A 21,694-nucleotide genomic window follows, 5' to 3' on the forward strand; every position below is an offset into this window, starting at 1 on the left:
AGCCATATCCCAAGCCCTGAGCTTTCAATGTACTTACTTACATGGTTCTCTTAGGACAGCCTCCAGCAAAAGTCAGGTTCACTCACTGATTAGTCGGAATGCATGGTGATAGCTTCTGTAATAAGCAGCTCCAAAAGCCACAGAGCCAAAACCAAGTTATTTCTAGTTCATATCCTCATCGGATGGAGGTCTCCTATAAGTAATGACTCAGGGAATCAAGCTGCTTTCAAGTTTGTTTGTTTGTTTATTTGTTTTATTGAGATAGAGTATCATTCTAGCCCACACTGACCTGGAATTCACTATGTAGTCTCAAACTGGCCTCAAACTCAAGGAAATCCTCCTACTTCTGCCTCCTGAGCACTGGGATTAAAGGTGTGCCGCCACCATACCCAGCTGCTTTCAAGTTTTATAGAGCTCATCCTCCTCATCCTTGGATCTAACCAGACTGAAAATATTTTCAGGTAAAAGAATGTCTGTTCTGAACATGTATAGAATTTTTCTTGGAGCCAGGCATGGTGGATCCCAACAATCAGGAGACAGAGGCAAGGAGATTATGAAGTTCAAGATCAGAATATCTTTAAGGGTTCTGGAGACTAAACTACATCTTCAGAGTTAGAAATAGTTTCTTGTCATTATCCCCAAAACAATGCAATATAAAAATTTGCATAGCATTTACATTGTATCAGGTACTGTAAGTCATCTAGAAAGGGTTTACTTATCTGTATTTATTTGTGGCATTGTAAATGGAGTCCAGAGTACCGCACAACACAGGTGGAAGCTCTATGGCTCAGCCATGCCCCAGTCCTCACTGCAGATTCTAGGCAGGAGCTCTATCTCTGAGCCAGGACCCCAGCCCACACTGTGGATTCTAGGCCACCCAAATGAAATGTGCAAAAGAAGTGAATGCATAGAAATAGAAAATAATTAGTCGCTGTTTAGATCCTGTAGGTTTGGAAAAAGAAGACGTAGTAACTGAGAGTTATTTCTTTTAATGTAATGAAAAATTTTCTAAGAAATTGATTGGTAGTGGCAATAAAGTTTGAATTATATACTTTACATGGGTGAATCATATGGTATGTGAATGAACCTGTTAAAAAACCTCAACCTGGGACTGGAGAGATGGCTTAGTGGTTAAGGGAATTGCCTGCAAAGTCAAAGGCCCCAGGTTCAATTCCCCAGGACCCATGTAAGCCAGATGTACAAGGTGGCGCCTGCATGTGTCTGGAGTTCATCTGTAGTAGCTGGAGGTCTTGGTGCACCCATTCTCTCTCTCTTCTACCTTTCTCTCTCTCTCTCAAGTAAATAAATAGAACATTTTTTAAAACCCTCAACCCAACATTGAAACTTTAATTTAAGTCACCCTAAATCCTCTTCACCTTCACTGGTTTCACTCTGATTCTCCAAACCGCCCATTTCACAGCAGCCCCACTCATCCACCTGTGAGACCAGCCCTAACCAATGAGCCCATTGTCCTCGAACTTATGATCTTCCTGCTTCAGTATCCTGGGGTCTGGGTCACCGTTGTGTGCCATTACATCTGGCACCTAAGACCAAATTCTTTTTTTTTTTTTTTTCTGTTTTTTGAGGTGGGGTCTCACTCTAGCCTAGGCTGACCTGGAATTCACTCTGTAGTCTCAGAGTGGCCTGGAACTCACAGTGATCCTCCTACCTCTGCCTCCTGAGTGCTGGGATTAAAGGCATGCACCACCACTTTTGGCTTTTTTTTTAGGTCACAATCATGTGTAGCCCAGGCTAGCCTAAAATTCACATTTCCCAGTACACACATAAAAGCTAGATGTAGTGACACATGTCTGTAATCCCACTGCTGAGGGAGTGGAGATAGGAAGGGTCTCAGGGCTTGCTAGTTTGATGGCTAGCTGAATGGGTGGGCTCTGGGTTCTGTGAGAGACCCCTTCTCAAAGAATAAGGTGAAGAGCAACTGAGAAAGATACCGAACATTGACCTCTGGCCTCCACATGACATGTGTACGTGTACATGCACTTGCACACATGTGTGTGCACACAAAAACTAAGACACAATCAGCACAGTTCATTGGTTTATTCTCAGACTTGAGATGTCAATTTTTCCCTATGGCCTGGGGGTGTGTGGTGGATAGGGGAGGGGTTGTAGATTATTCTAGAATATGTCATCATATCCTTGCCTCCCCTATGAGGAAGCAGATTAACTATACCACAGACCACAGAGGGAGCAATTCCCTTTTTACTACAGACCCAGGTATAAATAGGACAGCACCACTTAGAATCACTTAGGATCAGTTAGGATGCCAGCCATTTTGATCTGCAAGATATCTGGCCTGGCAAGATGAGTTTAGGGATATGGTGGTGGGGTGGGTTTGGGGGAAGGAGACGTTTGGAGCTGGGCTGAGGCAGCATAGGAAGACATATTTCCTTGAAGGGAAATCAGACCTTCATCATGCACCCAAGTGGGAGTGGAGTCGGAATGAGCAGAAGGATCCTGGCCTGGGGTTGAGAGATATCCAGTGCTTTACTATGGGGAAGGGTAGCACCAAAGGGTACTGAGGGCACTGATGGAGGGTAGGAGGCAAGCATGTGGGGCTTTCATTAGCTCACTGCATAGGGGCCTGGGGGAGAACATGGATGGTTGGATGGGGGGAAGATAGAGCCAGGCTACAGTTATGCCACCTTTAATGTGTACAGGGAGTTGGACCCTCCATCCCTCAGATCTCTACTAGGGAGAAGGAATAAGGAGTTACAAAGCCCCGGGCTCCATAATCCCAGGAGATGATAAATATGGTGGCTTCAAAGCCTCAGCACCATGTGTGGCCCGTGTAGGGCTCCCTTGCTATCCTTGCCACCCCCAAGACTCTCAGCTGCCAAAGCACACAGGGCCAAGTTCAAACCCAAACTTCTGGTTCGTCTGTCCAAAGTCAATGGCGGCTACATCCCACAGGGGTAAAAAGCCCACTCGGGAAGAGCTGAATTCCAAGAGGGTCTTTGCTTGTCCCTTCCGTAGCTGGCCATGAGAAGACAGGGATGGTGAATTAGAGAGAGGATGAGAAGTGGCTTCCCCTCTCTCCACCCTAACCAGCCCTGCCCCATCTCCTTACCCGGCAGCCATCATGGGGGACTCTGATGGTGACTGCTGTTGACTGGTTGAAGGATAGCTCTTCTCCATTGGACCCCAGGAAGCGCAAGGAACGGTCATGGTTACCCATGGCTTCATCCAGCCAGGCAGCCGAATTCTGGCAGGAATAGGTGAAGCGTTGATGGGCTGTGGCACTCAGTAACTTCAGGAAGGTCAGCTGCACCACGCTGACTGGGGACCCATCGGCGTCCACATAGGAGAACTGGGGGCAGAGACAAGGCAGAGTTTACGGGGTTCCATTATCCCTAAGCTCTTGCTGGGGAAGCTGCCTCCCAGAATTCTCTCTATTAGCAGACCTACCACCTCTCCATGTCCCCATCTCCAGAGAAGCCCAACCACCACCCAGAGAGCAATGGAAGACTCCTGGGAGCTGTCTTTGACCTCACCTCTGCCCCTTGTCATCTGCTGGGTCAATATGCCTGACTCACTTAGATTGCCAAATCTCGGCCACATGGCCCATCAAATACAGGGCTTTAACCTGTTTGTTTCTACTCAGAACTCACTTTTGTGAGCTCCTAAATTCCTGAGCTGATTGTCCTCTGAATAACCCCATATCCATTATAGTGATCACATGTCCAAGAGCGCAACATGGTGACCATGCCAGAAAGAGCTTCATGTGGGCAAAATCTCTGTGGTGGCCACATGTCCAAGAGTTCATTTGTGGCAGCCACACATTCAAGAGTTCAGTGGGGTAGCCACATGTCCAATAGCAGGCTAGTGAACCCTTAAAATACAATTTTCCATGACAAAAATACTTAAAAACATTTTTTCCTGGGGTAGAGAGATGGTTTAGCAGTTAAGGTGCTTGCCTGAGAAGCCAAGGACCCAGGTTCAATTCCCTAGTACCCACATAAGCCAGATGCACAAGGTGGCACATGTGTCTCAGTTAATTTGCAGTGGCTAGAGGCCCTGGCATGCCCATTCTCTCCCTCCTTCCACAAATAAATAGTATTAAAAAAATTTTTCCTGGGGCTGGAGAGAGAGCTCAGCAGTTAAAGGCACTTGCTTGCAAAGCCTGACAGCCTGGGTTTGATTCCTCAGTAAACACATTAAGCCAGATAAACAAAGTGGCACATGTGTCTGGAGTTTGTTTACAGTGACAGGAGGCCCTGGTGTGCTCATTCATATTCATTCATTCATTCTCTCTCCCCCTCTCTCTCTTTCTCTCTTCTTGCAAATAAATAACATAAAAACATTTAAACAAGTAAAAAGAAAATAAATAAAAATTTGAAAAGTTTTCCTTTAAAAAAATTCATTCCCCATACCTGAATTTCAATACAGTTACCAGAAAGTTTATGCTGGATGTGGTGGCTCACACTGTTACCACAGCACTCAGGAGGCTGAGGCAAGAGGATTGCAGTGAATTTGAGGCCAGCTTAGGCTACATAGCAAGATCTACCTCAAAGAGAAGGGAATGAGAGGTGGGGAGGGAAGGTACAGGAGGAAAGGGAAGTGAAGGAGAGGAGAAGGGAGGGAGGAGTTTATGTTTAGAAAAACTTGACCAGGGCTAGGGAGACAGCTCAGAGGCTAAAGAAAAATTTGACCATGTGAATATACTTGTCCAATTGTTCTATTTGTTTTGAGATGGGAATCTCAGCCCAGGCTGGTCTAGAACTTGTTTTGTAGCTCAGGCTGGCCTTAAATTCACGGTTCTCCTTTCTCAGTTTCCATGTGATGAAATAACAGGTGCATGCCACCATACCTGTCCTTGTTCAGTTGTTCCCGCATGGGTTCATGAAATCTAAATGTAGATCAAGTATTCTCCATGAACTTTGGCACCCAAATTGTGATTTATTGCACATGTAAGATGCATCAGAATTTTTAAAAAGTATGAAGCATCTTACTCCTTTATATGGCTGTGGCATGTCTTCGACATACTAGTTTACAAAGATATTCTTTTAATGAGCTGGTACACACCTTTAATCCCAGCATTTAGGAGGCTGAAGGTAGGCGAATCACCAGGAGTTCAAGGCCAGCCTGGGGCTACAGAGTGAATTCCAGGTCAGCCTGTGCTAATGTGAGATTTAATGATATATTATTAAAATACAGATGATTTGAAATACATGGCTTAGGACACTTTCTTTAGGCTTTCTTCTTTGTATCATTTCTACATTCTTCAAATTCTGCCTTGTGGAACATCAGTCAGATAAGCTCCTTGTAACTGTATCGTTTGACGACCGGCTTTGGGGGAAGCCAAAGATATATACCCTTATGCTATATGTTAGCTTTATTTTCATTCTAGGGTATCAGCTTCATGAAGTCAGAGGCCTTATTTTATGTGCTGCTGTGTTCCTAACCACACACACACACACACACACACACACACACACACACACTGAACAAATTTCAAGTTGAACTCAATACATAACCCCATACTTTACAGTCCAGTTTTTCTCATTTACAGATCTCAGAGAGAGGTTGCTTAATAGGTACAAATTCTCCAAGCCAGGAACCAGGGTGATACCCCCACTCCTTCCTCCCTCCATCCAATATCCAATCCATCAACCAGGTCCTGTCAACCCAGAGCCTTCGCTATTGTTCCAACTGCTCTTTTCATGTAACAGCAATCCTTCTCCAAATATCCTCTTCCCTCTCCTGAAACAACATGCCAAATCTCCTTCTGGGCCTCTCAAGCCTCCACCTCACACTCCACTTCTGCCCAAAGGGCATGTTTTAAAACAGGAGATTTGGGCTGGAGAGATGGTTAGCGGTTAAGGTGCTTGCCTGGGAAGCCTAAGAAGCCAGGTTAGACTCTCCAGATCCTACTTATGCCAGACACATAAAGGTGAGGCAAGCGCAAGGTTGCATAAGTCCACTAGGTGGCGCAAGCGGCTGGAGTGCGATTTCAGTGGCTGAGGCCCTGGTTTGCCAAGTCTCTCTTTCCCTCACGCTCTCTAAAATAAAATAACTAAATAAATATTTAAGAAAAAACAAAACAGGAGATTTGATCTGGGTCCCTCCTCACCTATACATATTCCATTATTGCCTATGTTCACAGCTCTTTCTTGGCATAGCCCTCACCCACCTCTTCTACTGTTTTCCCTGTCACACCTGAGAGAGCAAGAGCAACTGGCTTTTCTTCTTGAAACTCACCAGACCCTCTCGAGTTTTCCCTCTGCCTGGAACAATGTCTTTCCCAGTTTGCTGGCTCAACTCATTCCTTCGGCTTCTAATGAACTGTGGGCTCTAGCCCTACTTCTGGGTTTCCACCCAGCGCACTCTGGGCGCCGTGTCCCCTGTGCAGCAGCTGCCCGCGTCTCTCACGCGCACTGTGAGATGGCCGAGGTCTGGCCTGATCATCTCACCCCCAGGGCTCCTTTCCAAGTTCCCATGCCACCCTACTGACCCACCTTCCTCCCTCGCCGGAAGGTGCTATACCAGCCTCCAGGCTTCTCCTTGGACCACGAGGCCAGTTTCACCTGAGGAAGGGGAAAGGGTCACAGTAGCGGGCGCCCCGTCCCCTCCCCACACTGGACGCTGCAGACTGTGGACATACACCCCACCTTCTCTCCCCATGTGGACCATCTGCCCGTGCTCGCACTGCGGGCACCCGGGGTTTTCTAGTGGGGAGATCCCTGGGTACTATCGCCCCGCCCTGCCCCTCAGCTGTGTTGGGGACAGAACCCAGGGCCTTGGGCAAGCTCAGCAAGCGCTGGTCTAGGGGCGCAGCATATGCTCGGCAAGGGCTGCGAGGGTGTCACACGCGTGTCACCCAGCCCACACTTGCTAAACGAGCGCTCAGAACAGGACGCAGGGGCCCGGGCATGCTCTGCACTCTACTGCTGGGCACCTCCCCTCTCTCATCCCTGGCCTCCTTTGTTCCTCTACTTAAGATAGAGGTTATATATATATAGGAGGTTGTCAATAAAAAGCTTTAAAAAAAAAAAAGACAGGAATTGGCTACTGTGGGCTGATGCAAGGCGAGGCCTAGTGTGGTGGAGGCAGGGAGGGGATAACTTCCATCACTCACAGTCTCAAACTTTTTGTCCGGATAGAGACAGGTCTCTCCTCCAGACGTGAAGTTGCAGAAAACCCTGAAGGCATCCTGTGTGCAGCCCTGGTTGGGGTCAATCCAATATTCCCCTGCCGCAGAGGCAAGACCCGACAGGTAAGCGGTAGTGGGTTCCGCGGTGCCCTGGCCCTGGGGGTGGGGGCAGCTCCTGGGCCTCACCATCCGGCAGGTGCGGGTGATTGCGGTGCAGTTCGTGGCACATGAGCCCGGGGTGCTCAGCTGTGCCCGGCGGTCGCCTTAGCTGCTCTAGCTCCAAGCTCAGAGAGTTGAGTGAGGCCACCACCTCCTCCAGGCCGCCCTCGGGAGCTCCCAGAACTGAGCGGCGGCGCCTGCGCAGTCTGTGAAACTCGGCAGGAGGACCCTGGAAATGGAGGCGAGGAAGAAACAGGTAACGGTGAGTGTGGATGTGGATGTGGAAGGCAGATGAGAGGAAGGAGAGGGGCAAGAGGAGGGGGAGGGGAAGGAAGAAGAGGCAGGAAAGGAGAAATTGTTGGAATGGAACAAGTATTGAGACAGACAGAAGAGATGGAGGGAGAAATGGAATGGGGGAGAAAGAATCAAGAAATAAGACCCAGTCAAGGCCAGCCTTCACTCCATAGACCTCGAGGGCAGCTTGCACTACATGAGACAGGTCTCAAAAAAGAATTTTTTTTAAGAGTTAAGACCAAGATCATCGGCTCTATGAATGTAACTATCATCTACCCTTCTCCCCCAGCCCAGATCCTTCTGGAACACTGAAGGGACTACTCTTTCCACCCGCTTGAACACAGCTGAGCTCTGAGTACCCTCCCAGTTCTGGTCCCTGCCACCCCACACACCCTGATAACTTACGGGGGGCCCAGGGGGACCTGCAGGTCCAGTGTCTCCACGAGGACCAAGAGATCCCTACGAGAAGAAGTCACTTTGGTCTAAGGAGTCCTGTTAGCTTGAGACACACACACACACACACACACACACACACACACACACACACACACACCATGCAACCCCAGGAGAGAAATGCACTGTTCAGTACTAAGCCAAAGCTGCTTTTGTTGTTGTTGTTTTTGTCGAGGTAGGGTCTCACTCTAGCCCAGGCTGGCCTGAAATTCACTCTGTAGTCCCAGGCTAGTCTTGAACTCACAGTAATCCTCCTACCTCTGCCTCCCAAGTGCTGGGATTAAAGGCCTATGCCACCACACCTGGCTTTCTAAAAAATGTTTTTCTAGGATACATTTTCTTTCCCATATTCCCATGTCCCCAAGTCTACATCTTAACATTTTCGACAAGTCATAATTTAGTTGCCAGAGCTGTTCTTGTTCAAAGCACTTTGTAAACTAAAAGCACATCTTAGAGTTGCTAGCTCTCAGATCCCCTGACATGCACTGGTGGAGACAGGACCAATATTATTGACTGAATGATGAAACAGAAAGGTGGAGACCAGGAGGGCAAATGGAGAGGAGTGGGGGAACGTTTGTTACTCACCGGGGACCCCTTGGAGCCTTTCTGTCCCAGAGGACCCTGTGGGTACAGACAGGGAATGCTGTGGTCCTGACTTAGCCTGACATGGTGACCCATTTCACAAATGGCCCTCTACTTACCACCACACCTGGGGGTCCTGGGTGACCTAAAGAGCCAGTGGGACCAGGGAGACCCTGTAGGAGTGACATGGTATTAGTGGGGCATAGCTCAATTGCCCAGACAGTCCCCCAAATATCCTTCCATCCTCTCAAAGGAAAACCCACAAATCCTACACAAACTTCCAACTCCCCTAAGGGCTCCACAACCCCCAGATAATAGCTTCTCATACTTCAAGTCCTCAGATACAACCCTCTTTCTCCCCCACACACCCCTTATTCCAGACCCCACACCCACAGTCTCCAAACAAGCCCACCCAAGACAGGAAACACACTCACAGCATCTCCAGGGGGGCCTGGGGGGCCCTGCACGCCTGGTAACCCTCCATCCCCTTTTTCACCAGCTTCTCCAGGGGGACCAATAAGACCAATTAATCCCATATGACCCTGGGGACAGAGAGGCACATAAGGGGAGTATGGTTGGAGAGATGCTTGGAATTCTCTCCTGGTGCCTTGAGGATATGAGCCAGGAAGCAGAGTCATCTCACTCTTGCAGGCCTCTGGCCAGGGTGGGAGGGAAATGAGGGGAGATGTGGGGAACAATGGAAGACTTACCTTCTCCCCTTTTAGGCCAGCATCGCCCTTCAGTCCTGGGAGGCCAGATGGCCCCTGGGAGGAGACAAGGTCAGTCTGTCAGTCTCCAAAATCTCAGGGGCACCATGGGGCATGGGAATGCCTGTGAGGCTTCCAGTGACCAGGGCTGAGGACACAGGGAAGTCTGGAGACACTAGGGCTGGAATAGAGGATGGCCAAGGAGAATGGCCAGGGGCCAGGACCAGAAACAGTGGGAGTACAGACCACCCAGAATGGAGGGTCGGTATAGATCCTCAAGATGGGGATTGGTAGAGACTATCAAAATGGGGGTCAGTGGAGAGGGTCAGTGGAGACCATCAAGATGAAGGTCAGTGTGTGTGCACAGTGTAGACCACTAAGAAGGTGACTCGGTGTAGACTACTGAGATATGGAGAGAGGTTTCAGTGTGGACCACCCAATAGAGGTTGGCATGTGTGCCATCCTTGTAGACCATGAAGACTTGGAGTAAGGATAGAGGTTTGATGAGGCAGCCATTGTGGGAAGACTTGTGGTCACTGAGGGGGTGGCTTGTACCATCAGCCCCAGAAGCCACTCAGTGGCCCCTGGATGCCCAGAGTGGTCCTCAGAGCTGAAATATTAGGAACAGAGAAGTTTCTTACCAGGGGGCCTGGAGGGCCCATCAGCCCAGGAGGTCCCAGGAGGCCTGGTTCACCCTGAGGAGACAGAACAAAGCTTAAGGGATGCCCTACACGACCTCCTTCCCAATTCCCACTCCACTCACCACTGGGCCAGGGATCCCTTGAAGACCTTCAGGCCCCACTCGCCCAGGAGGCCCTCGAGCTCCCACAGGGCCTGTCCTGCCTGGGGGCCCAACAGGACCTGGATCGCCCTGCAATGGATAGGGGTGAGGAGAAGAGCAGTCAGCTGAGCCCCTCAGGGAAGGGGAGTCCCAGTCTTCCTGTTGGTACAATTGGTACAGTGTGGAGAAGGGTGTGAGTTGGCACAGGAACCCTCCCTGGGTGACACTCACCTTGGCACCTTGCGCTCCCTCTCTGCCTTCTCGACCCATGCGGCCTGGGGGACCCTGAGGAGGGAATGACAGTAGGAGGATGTGGGGACAGTGGAGTCTGTGGAAACAGTGGGGGCCAAGTACTGGGTGGGACAAGGCCTTCAGGAGGTGAGTTATCACTTACTCTCTTGCCGGGAGGTCCAGGAGTGCCAGGTTCTCCAGAAGCACCAGGTGGCCCCTATTGATATTAGGACAACCCAGTGTTAGTTCCCTGCTGCTTCAAGATATATTACCAAACATTCCCCCAGACACCCTAGCACAGAGGGCCCAGAGAGATGCCACAGAGCTCTGCAGGTGCCCTGGCACCCCACTCAACCACCACTCCAGACCCATCACCAGTATCACCCTCTCCCCAGTCACCACATCCTCTCTTCCCTCACTCACCGGTCCCCCAACATCACCAGCCTCTCCCTTCTCCCCCGGAATGCCATCTATACCCTAGGGAGGGGAGACACTTGTGAGGGGCTTTGGGGTACATGCAATTTTGAGGCAGAGCTGGAGGAAGGTGAAGGCGATTGGCTCCACTGACCTCAGCCAGGTTTGGGGGTTCTTGGAGGGAGATGGGGACAGACTTAGAGAACATACTGGCTGAGGGCAGGGGTTATACCCACCGGAACTCCAGGGTCTCCTGGGGGCCCTAGATCTCCAGGAAGCCCTGTGGGACCCTGAAACAAAAAGATTCCCAATAATTGTTCTGAATGAGTCATTTCTACATTGACCTGATCAACTGTCCCAGGTTGAGCCACTGGGGTCATGTTAGCAAACATTCTGACATTTCATGAGTGTGGGTGATGAGATAAGGATGAACCAGGGGCCACCTCACTTTATCCTGCACATTTCCAGCATGGGACTCAAGAGCACTGACACCTAGACATTCTGCAAGGGATGAAGCAAGGTGTGAGGTGAGGTCTCAACACATACTGTAGATCTGAGGGGAGGGCTCAGATGGCGAATTGCCGGCCACATAAGCATGGCAGGCTCAGATCTCAAGAACCCACATAAAGCCAGGTGTATGGCAGGTGTCTGTAGTCCCAGTGCTCCTATGACGAGATGGGGGGTGGAGTCAGCAGAGTCCCTGGAAGCACTCACAGGCAGCCAGCCCAGCAAACAGTGGTGCACAAGAGAGCCTGCCTCAAACAAGGCAGAAGGCTAGGAGTGACACCTGCAGTTTTCTCTGGCCTTTACTCACACATGGCATGCACACATGTGTGCATGCACACACACACATGCACAATTTAAAAACATTCTGAAGCCCTGCCCCATACCCTAAATTTGACCAAGATGGCAGAGGAACCCCAGCCTGCATCTGATTCCAAACCCCAACTCTGAACCAGCTCCAGCCTCCATATGGACCTCTCCAACACTGTTAGAATATCCAATATAAGTTAAGCCTTCTTCTCCCATATGGTGATAGGTAGTCATTGCACTTTTCATGTGTGTGGGAGCACATGTGTGTGCATTTGGAGGCCACAGGGCAACCTTGGGTGAGAAGCACTATCCATGTGTCCACCTGTGGAGTGTGTATTTTGCATGTATGGACTTAAGCACACCACAGCACGCAGATACAGGTCAGAGGATAAGCTCAGGATGTTGGCCCTGCCCTTGCACCTTGAGACAGGGTCTCTCTTGTTTTTTGCTAGGAAAACTCCAACACTGGCCCTTCAGCTTTGGGATTCTACTGTCTCTGCCTCCCATTGTCATAGGTGTGTTGGGATTACAGATGTGTGTACTACTTGAGTCCAGCTTTAAGTGGATTCTGGGTAACCAAACTCTAGTTCTCAGGCTTGCACAGCAAACAATTAACCACTGAGCCATCTCCCAGCCCCATCCACCTGTTTTTTTTTTTTGTTTGTTTGTTTTTAAATTTATTTATTTGAGAGTGACAGACACAGAGAGAAAGACAGATAGAGGGAGAGAGAGAATGGGCGCGCCAGGGCTTCCAGCCTCTGCAAACAAACTCCAGACACGTGCGCCCCCTTGTGCATCTGGCTAACGTGGGACCTGGGGAACCGAGCCTCGAACCGGGGTCCTTAGGCTTCACAGGCAAGCACTTAACCGCTAAGCCATCTCTCCAGCCCCATCCACCTGTTTTTGAGACAATGTCTCTTTGGCCTGAAGCTCACCAGTTAGAGATAGTGAACTCTAGAGATCTCCTGTCTCCACACCCTCAGAGCTGGGATTACAGTTGCATACTACCACACCTGGCACTTTCATGTGGGTTCTGAGAATTGAACTCAGGTCCTTCTGTTTGCAAGGCAAGCACTTCATCCATTGAGCCATCCCCTTAGACCTGCAATTGTATTTTTTTTTAAATAATTGTTTTTTTTTTTTTTTTTTTGAGAGTGACAGACACAGAGAGAAAGACAGACAGAGGGAGAGAGAGAGAATGGGCGCGCCAGGGCCTCCAGCCTCTGCAAACGAACTCCAGACGCGTGCGCCCCCTTGTGCATCTGGCTAACGTGGGACCTGGGGAACCGAGCCTCAAACCGGGGTCCTTAGGCTTCACAGGCAAGCGCTTAACCGCTATGCTATCTCTCCAGCCCTGCAATTGTATTTTTGTGTCTTATTAGTCACTTCACTTCATTCTTTTATTAAGCTATTTTCTGGATTGCTCAGAGGACAAAAAAAAAAAAAAAAAATAAGAAAAGACTCCTGGCTAGAAGTCTGGAACAGGTTCAAGTATAATCATGGGTTCCCAAAACTCTGCCTCCCCCTCCGCTAGGACTTACCATGCTCCCTTTGGGTCCATCCTCCCCAGGGGGGCCTTTCTTGCCTGGGGGTCCAGCAGCCCCCGATGGACCAGTGTCCCCCTTTTCACCAACTTCACCTTTGGAACCCTTTGTAAAGAGAGGTCAGAGATCAAGCATGAGCATGACCTGGTCTCCACAAGTCAAGAATTAGCACACATGGACTCCGACATCATGGCAGCTGGGGACTTTTCTGAGGTGTCAGGGGTCCTAGGTCACCCAAGGTTAGAAAGCAGAGTGACCTAGGACTTACATGGTCAAGAATGGTCCATATGGTCATAAGCAAGGTTGGGCTGGCCTGTGTGCTGCTCTTGATTTAATTAGAAAAGGCCCTTTGGCAACTTTTCCCCAAGCTTTTTAAGGCTTGTTACTTAGATTTGGACCCCAGCTGTCGCTTTGTGCAGTGGGCAACCTGAAAACTCTACAGATGATCTTCCATCAAGGTAACCAGGGATGCCCAAAACTCTTGGGCCAGGGGATGATCTGGGAATCCACAGAGATCAAAGTGCTCAGGGATTAGGGATTCCCAGGGATGAGTACTGGGACCACACAACATAGAAACTCACCAGGATGCCAGGGATTCCTGGGGGTCCTGCATCTCCAGGATTTCCTGGCTCACCCTGCAGTAGGCAGAGAATGGAACAAGGTTCTTCCCACTGACAGGCAGGAAGATGCTCCCACAACAGCTGCTGCCCACACTGCTAGGCCTTGCAGGGCTTTGGAAATGTCTCAGTTGATAAAGCGCTTACACAGCAAGCATAAAGACCTGAGTTCAGATCTCCAGCACCGTGTAAAAATCTGGATGTAGCAGTATGCCCTTGTAACCCTAGTGCTAGAAGGATCCCTGGAGCTTGCTGGCAAGCCAGTCTTGTGGTCAGTGAGAGACTGCCTCTCCCAGGAAGGTATCTGACATTCACCTCTGGCCTCCGCGTGCAATGTGTGTGTGCAACCACACACATACACACATGCATACACAAAACAGATCTTGCTCCCTCCACCCTGGGTAGCCCTAGGCTTTCCTCTCACCTTCTCTCCCACAGCACCAGGCTGACCTACTCCTCCAAGCAGTCCTGGGGGGCCCTGGAAAGACAGCAAGAGAAGACATGAATCCACAGAATCTCAGGAAGTGGGTGGCAACTCTACCTCTGAGACATCCTGCCCTCCCCAGAGTTCTTACCTCTGATCCGCTGGGCCCATGGGGACCCCGAGGCCCTGGAGCTCCATGAGGACCCTGTGGAAGGACCAGAATATTACCTAATGACCCAGAAAGGCTGAAGTAGCCACAAAGACCTTTAAGAGATCATGACCCTTTGAGACCACAAGTGGACCAGCTGTCACCCCATTTCCCACCCTCTCCCGCCTTCCCCTGGGAGTACATACCATGGGCCCTACACCTCCAACCTCACCCTTCTCTCCAGGAGGGCCTGGAAGCCCCTGTAAAATAAAGAGGCAAGATTGGGACAAAAATCTGGGAGAACTCAGAGATGTCACTCCCAAAACTCAGACACCCACCTGCAGGCCCTGGGGACCGATTGCACCCACGAAACCTCGGACACCATCGTCTCCCTTCTGTCCAAAGAGGCCAGGGGGTCCCCGGCGGCCCTGAGCCCCATCAGCACCCTGCAAGTAGGACAGGGTCAGGACAGTTGGGATCCAGTTCTAAGGCTGGAAATAGGGTAAAGGTCAGGATTGGGGCCAGAGTTGAGGAGGGTCAAGGCTGAGGTTGGCTCAGGTAATGATCTGAGCTCAGGAATAAAGTACAGGGTGGAGTGGACATTTCAGATGAGATGCCTGCTGCAGTAGATTTGGGGTTCCAAGTAAGAAGCAAGGCTCACAGTGAGCAGCAATTTAGTGAGCAGGGCTCAATGAGGTTGAGATGGCTTTTAGGGCTTGATCAGAGGTTTAAGACCTGATATGGTTTGGTGCCTCCCAAAAGTTCATGTGTTAGAAATTTAATCTCCAAGCTAGGCGTGGTGGCACACACCTTTATTCCCAGAATTTGGGAGGCAGAAGTAGGAGGATCACTGAGAGTTCAAGGCCACCCTGAGACTATATAGTGAATTTCAGGTGAGCCTGAGCTACAGTGAAACCCTACCTCAAGAAGCCCTAAAAAGAAAGAATGAAAAAAAAAATTAATCTCCAAATTTACATATGTGTGTGTGTGTGTGTGTGTGTGTGTGTGTGTGTGTGTTTGAGACATGGTCTCATGTAGCCCAGGTTGTTCTCCAACTAGCTATATAGCTGAGGATGACCTTGAACTTGTGATCTACCTCCCAAGTGCTGGGATTATAGGCACACATCACAATGCCAGCTAATGTGGTCCTGGGATCCAACCCAGAGCCTTAAGCATGCTTAAGCAGGTACTTAATCCACTGAGTTATATCTCCAGCCCTTCCCAGCAAATTCATATGTATGGCATTTGGAGGCAAATTCTTAAGGAGGTACTTAGGATAAGGTGATGTCCTGGGATGTGTCCTCTTGATGGCCTAGTAATGGCATTTTGAGAAGAGAAAAAGACCCTACACACTCACCCTGTTATATTGTAAGTGAAGCAAGTAGGTCCTGGCCAGATGCTAGGAGCATACTTGGGGACCTCTTAGCCTCCAAAATGAGAAGCCACCTAAATCTCTCTTCTTTTTTTAATTCCTTAAAATTTATTTATTTATTTGGTTGTTTGATTATTTGCAATCAGCAATAAAGAGAGAGAGAGAGAGAAAAGAGAGACAAGAGAGAATAGGCACACCAGGGCCTCTAGTCACTGCAAACTCCAGACACATGTGCTGCCTTGTGCATTTGGCTTTACCTGGGTCCTGGAGAGCTGAACCTGGATCATTAAGTTTTGCAGACAAGTGCTTTATCTCTCCAGCTCCTCTCTTCTTTTGTTTTATTTTAAAAGATTGTATGTGTGTGTGTGTGTGTGTGTGTGTGTGTGTACATGCACATGTACTTGCATGTGCCTGAGGAGACCAGGGGACATCCTTGGGTGCCATTCTCAAGAATGCTGTCCATCTGTTTTGAGACAGGGTCTCTAATTGGCCTAGAACTCATCAATTAGGCTAGACTAGGTAGCCAGTGAGCCCAAGAATCCTGTCTGCACCTCTGACCACTGGGATTACAGGTGATTGACACTGTACCTGGCATTTTCACATGGGTTCTGGGGATCTAAACTCAAGTCTTCATGCTTTTGAGGCAAGCACTTTACTCACTTGAGCCATCTCCTCAGCCCTAAACGTTCCTTCTTTATAAATTTCCCAGGCTCAGGGATTTTGTGATAGCAACAGAAAAGTAAGACAGTGTCAAAGTCCAATTCAAAGTTCAAGTTCCCATTTGGGGCCAGTACCCCAGTACCAAAGATTAGTCTTAATTAAGAGATATGAGGTAGGCCAGGCATGGTGGCGCATGCCTTTAATCCCAGCACTCAGGAGGCAGAGGTAGGAGGATCACAGTGAGTTCAAGGCCAGCCTGAGACTACATAGTGAATTCCAGGTAAGCCTGAGCTAGAGTGAGACCCTACCTTGAAAAACCAAAGAGAGAGAGAGAGAGAGAGAGAGAGAGAGAGAGAGAGAGAGAGAGGTTGTGAGCTAAGAAGACATTGATCTTTGATGAGATTCAAGGTCATGTTTAGATTTGAGCTCATTTTAGGAGCTGTCATGGAGACTGCATGGGAAGGTTGGGATACTTTCTTAGTGAGAAACCCTCTCTTCCCATTAATAATACAGCTGGAAGTACTCACCGGTGGACCAGGGTGTCCCACAGGACCCTGTATCCCTATCGGTCCAGGGGGGCCCTGGAAGAGGGAACAGAATAGAAAAATCTTTCAGAGCTGGGCATGGTAGCACACACCTAAAATCCTATCACTCCAGAGGGGGCAGCAAGAGGATCAGGAGTTTGAGGTCATAGTCAGCTATGAAAAGCCATCCTGGGCTATATGAGACTGTCTCAAAAAACAGGTAGATAGATTAGATAAATAGATGATAGAAAGAAAGAGAGAAAAAGTAAGGAGCTGGGAATATGACTTATAGGTTAAAGACACTTGCTTGAAAAGCCTGCCAGCCTGGGTTTAATTTCCCAGCCACCCACATTAGCTGGATGCAAAAAGTGGTGCAAATATCTGGTTTTCAGTGGCATTTACAGTGGCAAGGCCCTGATGTGCCCTTATAAACACACATATACAAATAAATTTTTGAAAAATCTTTCCCCAGATTCCATGGGGACTCAAGAATACAGTAGGTCCCACTGATGCTGGAACTGGAATTTAAGTTGTGGGAGAAGCCTTGGACCCCAGACCATAAGAAGTACACCCCACAAAGGAGGAGAGGGCAGGTAACCCCACAGAGCCGTTCTCATTCCCCTCTGCTCTCGGGGCTACAGTCTCAGTCTTTACCTCTAGTGAGCCACGTATAGGACTAAGAGAGGGCTGGGGGGAGGAGGAATCCATTCCTTCCCCACATTTCCTCCTCTGAGTACCAAGTCCTCTCCCCACTCACCGCATCTCCCTTATCGCCTTTACTCCCCTTGTGGCCAGGGGCGCCCACTTCCCCCTGCAGAGGAGACAGGAGAAGAAGTGTTCCGCATCCTCCGAACCCATCAACCCCCAGGACCACCTCTGTGAACTCCTCACCTTATCTCCTTCTTCACCAGAAGGTCCAGCAGCACCAGGGGGGCCCTGAAGCCCTAGAGGCCCTGGCATTCCATCTTTGCCAGTGGGACCAGGGGCTCCACGTTCTCCCTGGAAGAGGAGGGAGCCAGGTATCAGGACTTGAAGTATTCTTTGGGAGTGAAGTTCTGAGGATGTTGAAGAACTGGGGGGTTGGGCAGGACACTTACTGGGGACCCCTTCTCGCCTGCAGGACCAATGGGACCTTGACCGCCACTTTGACCTGGAAGCCCAATGCCACCTGAGGGACCCACAGGGCCACGCTCACCAGGAGATCCCTGGAAACAGAAATGGAGGGTAAGAAGTAGTAACTATAATGGGGTAGCTGGCTGACATCAGCATTGTATGTGTGTGAGGGCATGTTGGCCAGAGAATAAACTTCAGTGTCATCCTCGGGTGACATACACCTTTTTTCCATACAGCTTTGTTGAGACTCTCTTGTTGGCCCAGAGCTTACCAGTTAGGCTAGACTGGCTGGCCAGCGAGCCCCAGGGATCCTCCTATCTCTGTGTCCCCAGTGCTGGGATTACATATGCACTCTACCACATCTGGCATTTTTACATGAAGACTGGAGATGAACTCGGGTCCGCAGGCTTGTATGACTAACACTTTATGCGCTGAGTCATGTCCCCAGCCCACACAGTATTGTCACCTGAGTCAGGCTGTGACCCTCCTCTGGCCACAGCCTTCTATGGCTCCCATATTCCTCCGAGCAAAAGCCAAGGTCCTGCTAAGGGTCCACAAAGCCCTACGCAAACTGCCTGACTCCTGCTTGCTGGGATTTCCTCCTCGCTCAGCCCAGCGACACAGATCTCACTGCTTCTCAAACATGCCTGGCATGGCCCTGCCATGGAGCATTCGCACATGCCAGTGCTCCTTCTTGGAACACATCCCCCAGATATCCACAGGGCTCATGCCTCATCTCCTTCAGGTCTTAGCTCAAATGTGACCTCTCAGGAAAGCCCAGCTAGCTGCGCATTTATACTACCTTCCCAGCACTCCCGGCACCCTCTCCCTACCTTCCTTCTCCCTCTCCTTACCTTTTCCTTCCCTTTCACTTCCTTTCCCCACTCCTTTCCCTGTTTTCTCCTTCCCCTCTTTCCACTTTCTTTTCCTGAGACAGGGTCTTTATAGTCCAGACTGGTCTTGAACTCACTATGTACTGGAAGATGACCTTGATCCTACCAAGTGCTGGGATAACAGACTGTGCCTGTACACCCAGCCCTGCTCTGTTTGTTTGTTTTTTCTGGGGGGGGGGCGGGTTGGTGGTGGGTTTTTTTTTTTTTCTGGTTTCCTTAGGTAGGGTCTCACTCCAACTCAGGTTGATCTGGAATTCACTATGTAGTCTGAGAGGGGCCTCAAACTCAAAAAATGTATGCATAATGTATATATATTATATACATATATATGTATGTATGTATATATATATATACATCATGCATAAATCCATAAGTACATATACATATTATACATGCATATATGAGCATGAATACATACACACATTGTACATACATATATATACATATGGATATCTGTCTGACATGCAGGTAAATATTTGTTGGATTGTTTATATATGGTTCAAGTGTGTCCTTCTATGGTTCATGTGCTGAAATTTCATCACCATTAGAAGATAAAAAGCAGAAACTTAAAAGCCAATCAAGGTTATTGTACATTCTGGTAATCCCAGCACTTGGGAGGCTGAGGCAGGAAAATCTCACAAGTTCAAGTCAGCCTGGGCTACATAATGAGACACTTTCTCAAATAAGCAAAACATCACCAACATAAAAGATAGTAAGTCTGCCAGGTGTGGTGGCGCACGCCTTTAATCCCAGCACTTGGGAGACAGAGATAGGAGGATTGGTGAGTTCAAGGCCATCCTGAGACTACATAGTGAATTCCAGGTCAGCCTGGGCTAGAGTGAGACCCTACCCCAAAAAAGAACAAAACAAACAAACAAGCAAAACAAAGACAGCAAATCTGACTAAGCAAGGTATTTAGCAGTGGGGTCTTTGAGAAGTGACCCTAAGGTCAGATAATGCCCTAACCATGGAACCTCCAACGGACTCCTTGGATAGTTTCATTTTGAGAGAAAAAGTGTCACAGGACAGCTCCTCTTTGTTTCAGTTTGATTTGGTTTGAAGCTGGCCTCGAACTCTCAATCCTCCTGCCTCAGCCTCCCAAGTGCTGAGATGGCAGGCTTCTGCCACCTTGTCCAGCCCATCACAGCTATTGATTGATGTGGGGTGGTTTTTTTTGTTTTTTTTTTAGGGGGGTAGAGTCTCACTTTATCCCAGCCTCCAGGCTGACCTGGAATTCCAAGCAAAAGCCAGGCTGGCCTCAAAATCACAGTGCTTCTCCTGCCTCAGCCTCCCAGGTGCCTGGTCAATCACAGCTATTTCAAAGAGGAAAACCAAGGCTCCAAGGTGAGGCACCTGCCCAGGCAATGGGGGGCAGAACTGGGTACAATCCAGACCCATCTACCTTCAAGCTCAGTCAATGACAATGCCAGGCTTCTAAGACATTCTGGTCTCCTCTAGCCCAATCCCCACCCAGCAGATGTGGCTGTACTCACATTGGCTCCAACAGGGCCAGGGGGGCCCTTGTCACCCTTCAAACCAATAGGTCCCTGAGGGAGGAAATGATTCAGTCAAAAAAGTCTTCAAAGTATTCCCAAGTCCTATCTTCACTCTGGGAGCTCACTGTCCCCAGCCATTTCCTAATAGTGTATAGCACTGGACTCTGGGCGTCTGTCTGCTGCCTTCAAATGACCACTTTTCAAAGTTGCTCCCTTCACCATACACCCCTTGAGCTTCCTTTTAAATTCTTTCATTACATTAAATGCATATGTGGTGTGTGTACATGCATGTGTGTGAAAGCACCTGCACACACATGTGTGCATGCATGTGGAGATCAGAAGTCGGCCTCAGGTGACTTCCTCAATGGCTCTCCACTTGATTCTTTGAGGCAGGTCTCCCAGTGACCCTGGATACCTGGACTAGCTATCCAGTAAACCCCACAGATCCTCCTGCCTGCCTCATCAGTGCTAGTATTACAGGGGCATCACCTCACATGGATTTTACATGGCTGCTAAGGATCTGAACTCAGGTCCTCATGCTTATGCAGAAAGCGCTCTACCCACTGACCCACCTCCCCAACTTCCCCCTTTGTCCTCTGCTTCATCCCCCAGAAGGATGCATGCAGGGCATGCTCCACAGACTCACAGGTTCTCCAGGGGCTCCTTGGGGGCCAGGGAAGCCTCTGGGCCCCGGTGCTCCTTCCTTCCCAAGGGGTCCCAAGGGTCCTAGTTCACCCTGCAGAGAGTGAAAGGGAGGGAAGTTGGCTTCAGAGTTGGGGTGTCTAACCCTCAATCTATGACTCTGGGCCCCTCCCCCCAGGAATGACTCCCAGCCCCTCCAGGTGACTTGTGGTGGGGGACACTGGGGCAGCTCATCCAAAATCTCTCACAACATGATGCTCACCTTGGCTCCCTCTCTACCTTCCAGGCCTGGAAGACCTTGATCGCCAGGAGGTCCAGGGGGCCCTGGGGGTCCCCTCTCACCAAGAGGGCCCACATCCCCTATCTTCCCCTGGAGAGGAACAAGGTACATCTTGAATGACCTGGAGGAGGAAGTCCATCAGACCTCCAGCTCCCCACTCCCTACAGGGTCCTCCAGCTGGTGCAAGACGAGAGAAGGCTGAGGTAGTCCACTCTGACCTGAGGTCCCAAGACGCCAGCTGGTCCTGGAGGGCCTGTCTGACCTTGGAAGCCCTAGGGAGGAAAATAAAATGAGGGGTGACATATGAGAGGAAGAAAGAAAGGTCAGGAGTCAGAGGTCAAGGATCACTTACCAATTCTCCTCTCTGACCAGGGTGTCCTGGTATCCCATCTTTCCCCTGGGGACCCTAGGGGACAAAGTATGAGAGAATACAGAT

The 21,694-nt window shown here is 49.5% G+C and overlaps 1 protein-coding gene across 2 annotated transcripts in view; it reads right to left on the reverse strand.

Moving 5' to 3' along the window:
• Positions 1–2,043: 2,043 nt before the first annotated feature.
• The window catches only part of Col5a3 (collagen type V alpha 3 chain), a 61,601-nt gene continuing 41,950 nt past the window's right edge, over positions 2,044–21,694 (reverse strand). For both annotated transcript variants that reach the window (XM_045142794.1, XM_004667410.2), the window contains exons 37-67: positions 21,611–21,664; positions 21,477–21,530; positions 21,241–21,348; positions 20,983–21,072; positions 20,334–20,387; positions 17,932–18,039; positions 17,726–17,833; positions 17,592–17,645; positions 16,838–16,891; positions 14,617–14,724; positions 14,485–14,538; positions 14,282–14,335; positions 14,131–14,184; positions 13,671–13,724; positions 13,087–13,194; positions 10,969–11,022; positions 10,742–10,795; positions 10,482–10,535; positions 10,319–10,372; positions 10,070–10,177; positions 9,948–10,001; positions 9,310–9,363; positions 9,034–9,141; positions 8,719–8,772; positions 8,603–8,638; positions 7,970–8,023; positions 7,298–7,499; positions 7,097–7,209; positions 6,477–6,545; positions 3,089–3,328; positions 2,044–2,994 (exon numbers count right to left, since the gene is read on the reverse strand). In XM_045142794.1, coding sequence (XP_044998729.1) covers positions 2,848–2,994; positions 3,089–3,328; positions 6,477–6,545; positions 7,097–7,209; positions 7,298–7,499; positions 7,970–8,023; positions 8,603–8,638; positions 8,719–8,772; positions 9,034–9,141; positions 9,310–9,363; positions 9,948–10,001; positions 10,070–10,177; positions 10,319–10,372; positions 10,482–10,535; positions 10,742–10,795; positions 10,969–11,022; positions 13,087–13,194; positions 13,671–13,724; positions 14,131–14,184; positions 14,282–14,335; positions 14,485–14,538; positions 14,617–14,724; positions 16,838–16,891; positions 17,592–17,645; positions 17,726–17,833; positions 17,932–18,039; positions 20,334–20,387; positions 20,983–21,072; positions 21,241–21,348; positions 21,477–21,530; positions 21,611–21,664 — 2,571 coding nt within the window. In that variant the 3' untranslated portion in view covers positions 2,044–2,847. The remainder of the gene's footprint in view (positions 2,995–3,088; positions 3,329–6,476; positions 6,546–7,096; positions 7,210–7,297; positions 7,500–7,969; positions 8,024–8,602; positions 8,639–8,718; positions 8,773–9,033; positions 9,142–9,309; positions 9,364–9,947; positions 10,002–10,069; positions 10,178–10,318; positions 10,373–10,481; positions 10,536–10,741; positions 10,796–10,968; positions 11,023–13,086; positions 13,195–13,670; positions 13,725–14,130; positions 14,185–14,281; positions 14,336–14,484; positions 14,539–14,616; positions 14,725–16,837; positions 16,892–17,591; positions 17,646–17,725; positions 17,834–17,931; positions 18,040–20,333; positions 20,388–20,982; positions 21,073–21,240; positions 21,349–21,476; positions 21,531–21,610; positions 21,665–21,694) is intronic.

The sequence above is a fragment of the Jaculus jaculus genome, chromosome 2 (genome assembly GCF_020740685.1).
Source record: "Jaculus jaculus isolate mJacJac1 chromosome 2, mJacJac1.mat.Y.cur, whole genome shotgun sequence".
Taxonomy (NCBI): Eukaryota; Metazoa; Chordata; class Mammalia; order Rodentia; family Dipodidae; genus Jaculus; species Jaculus jaculus.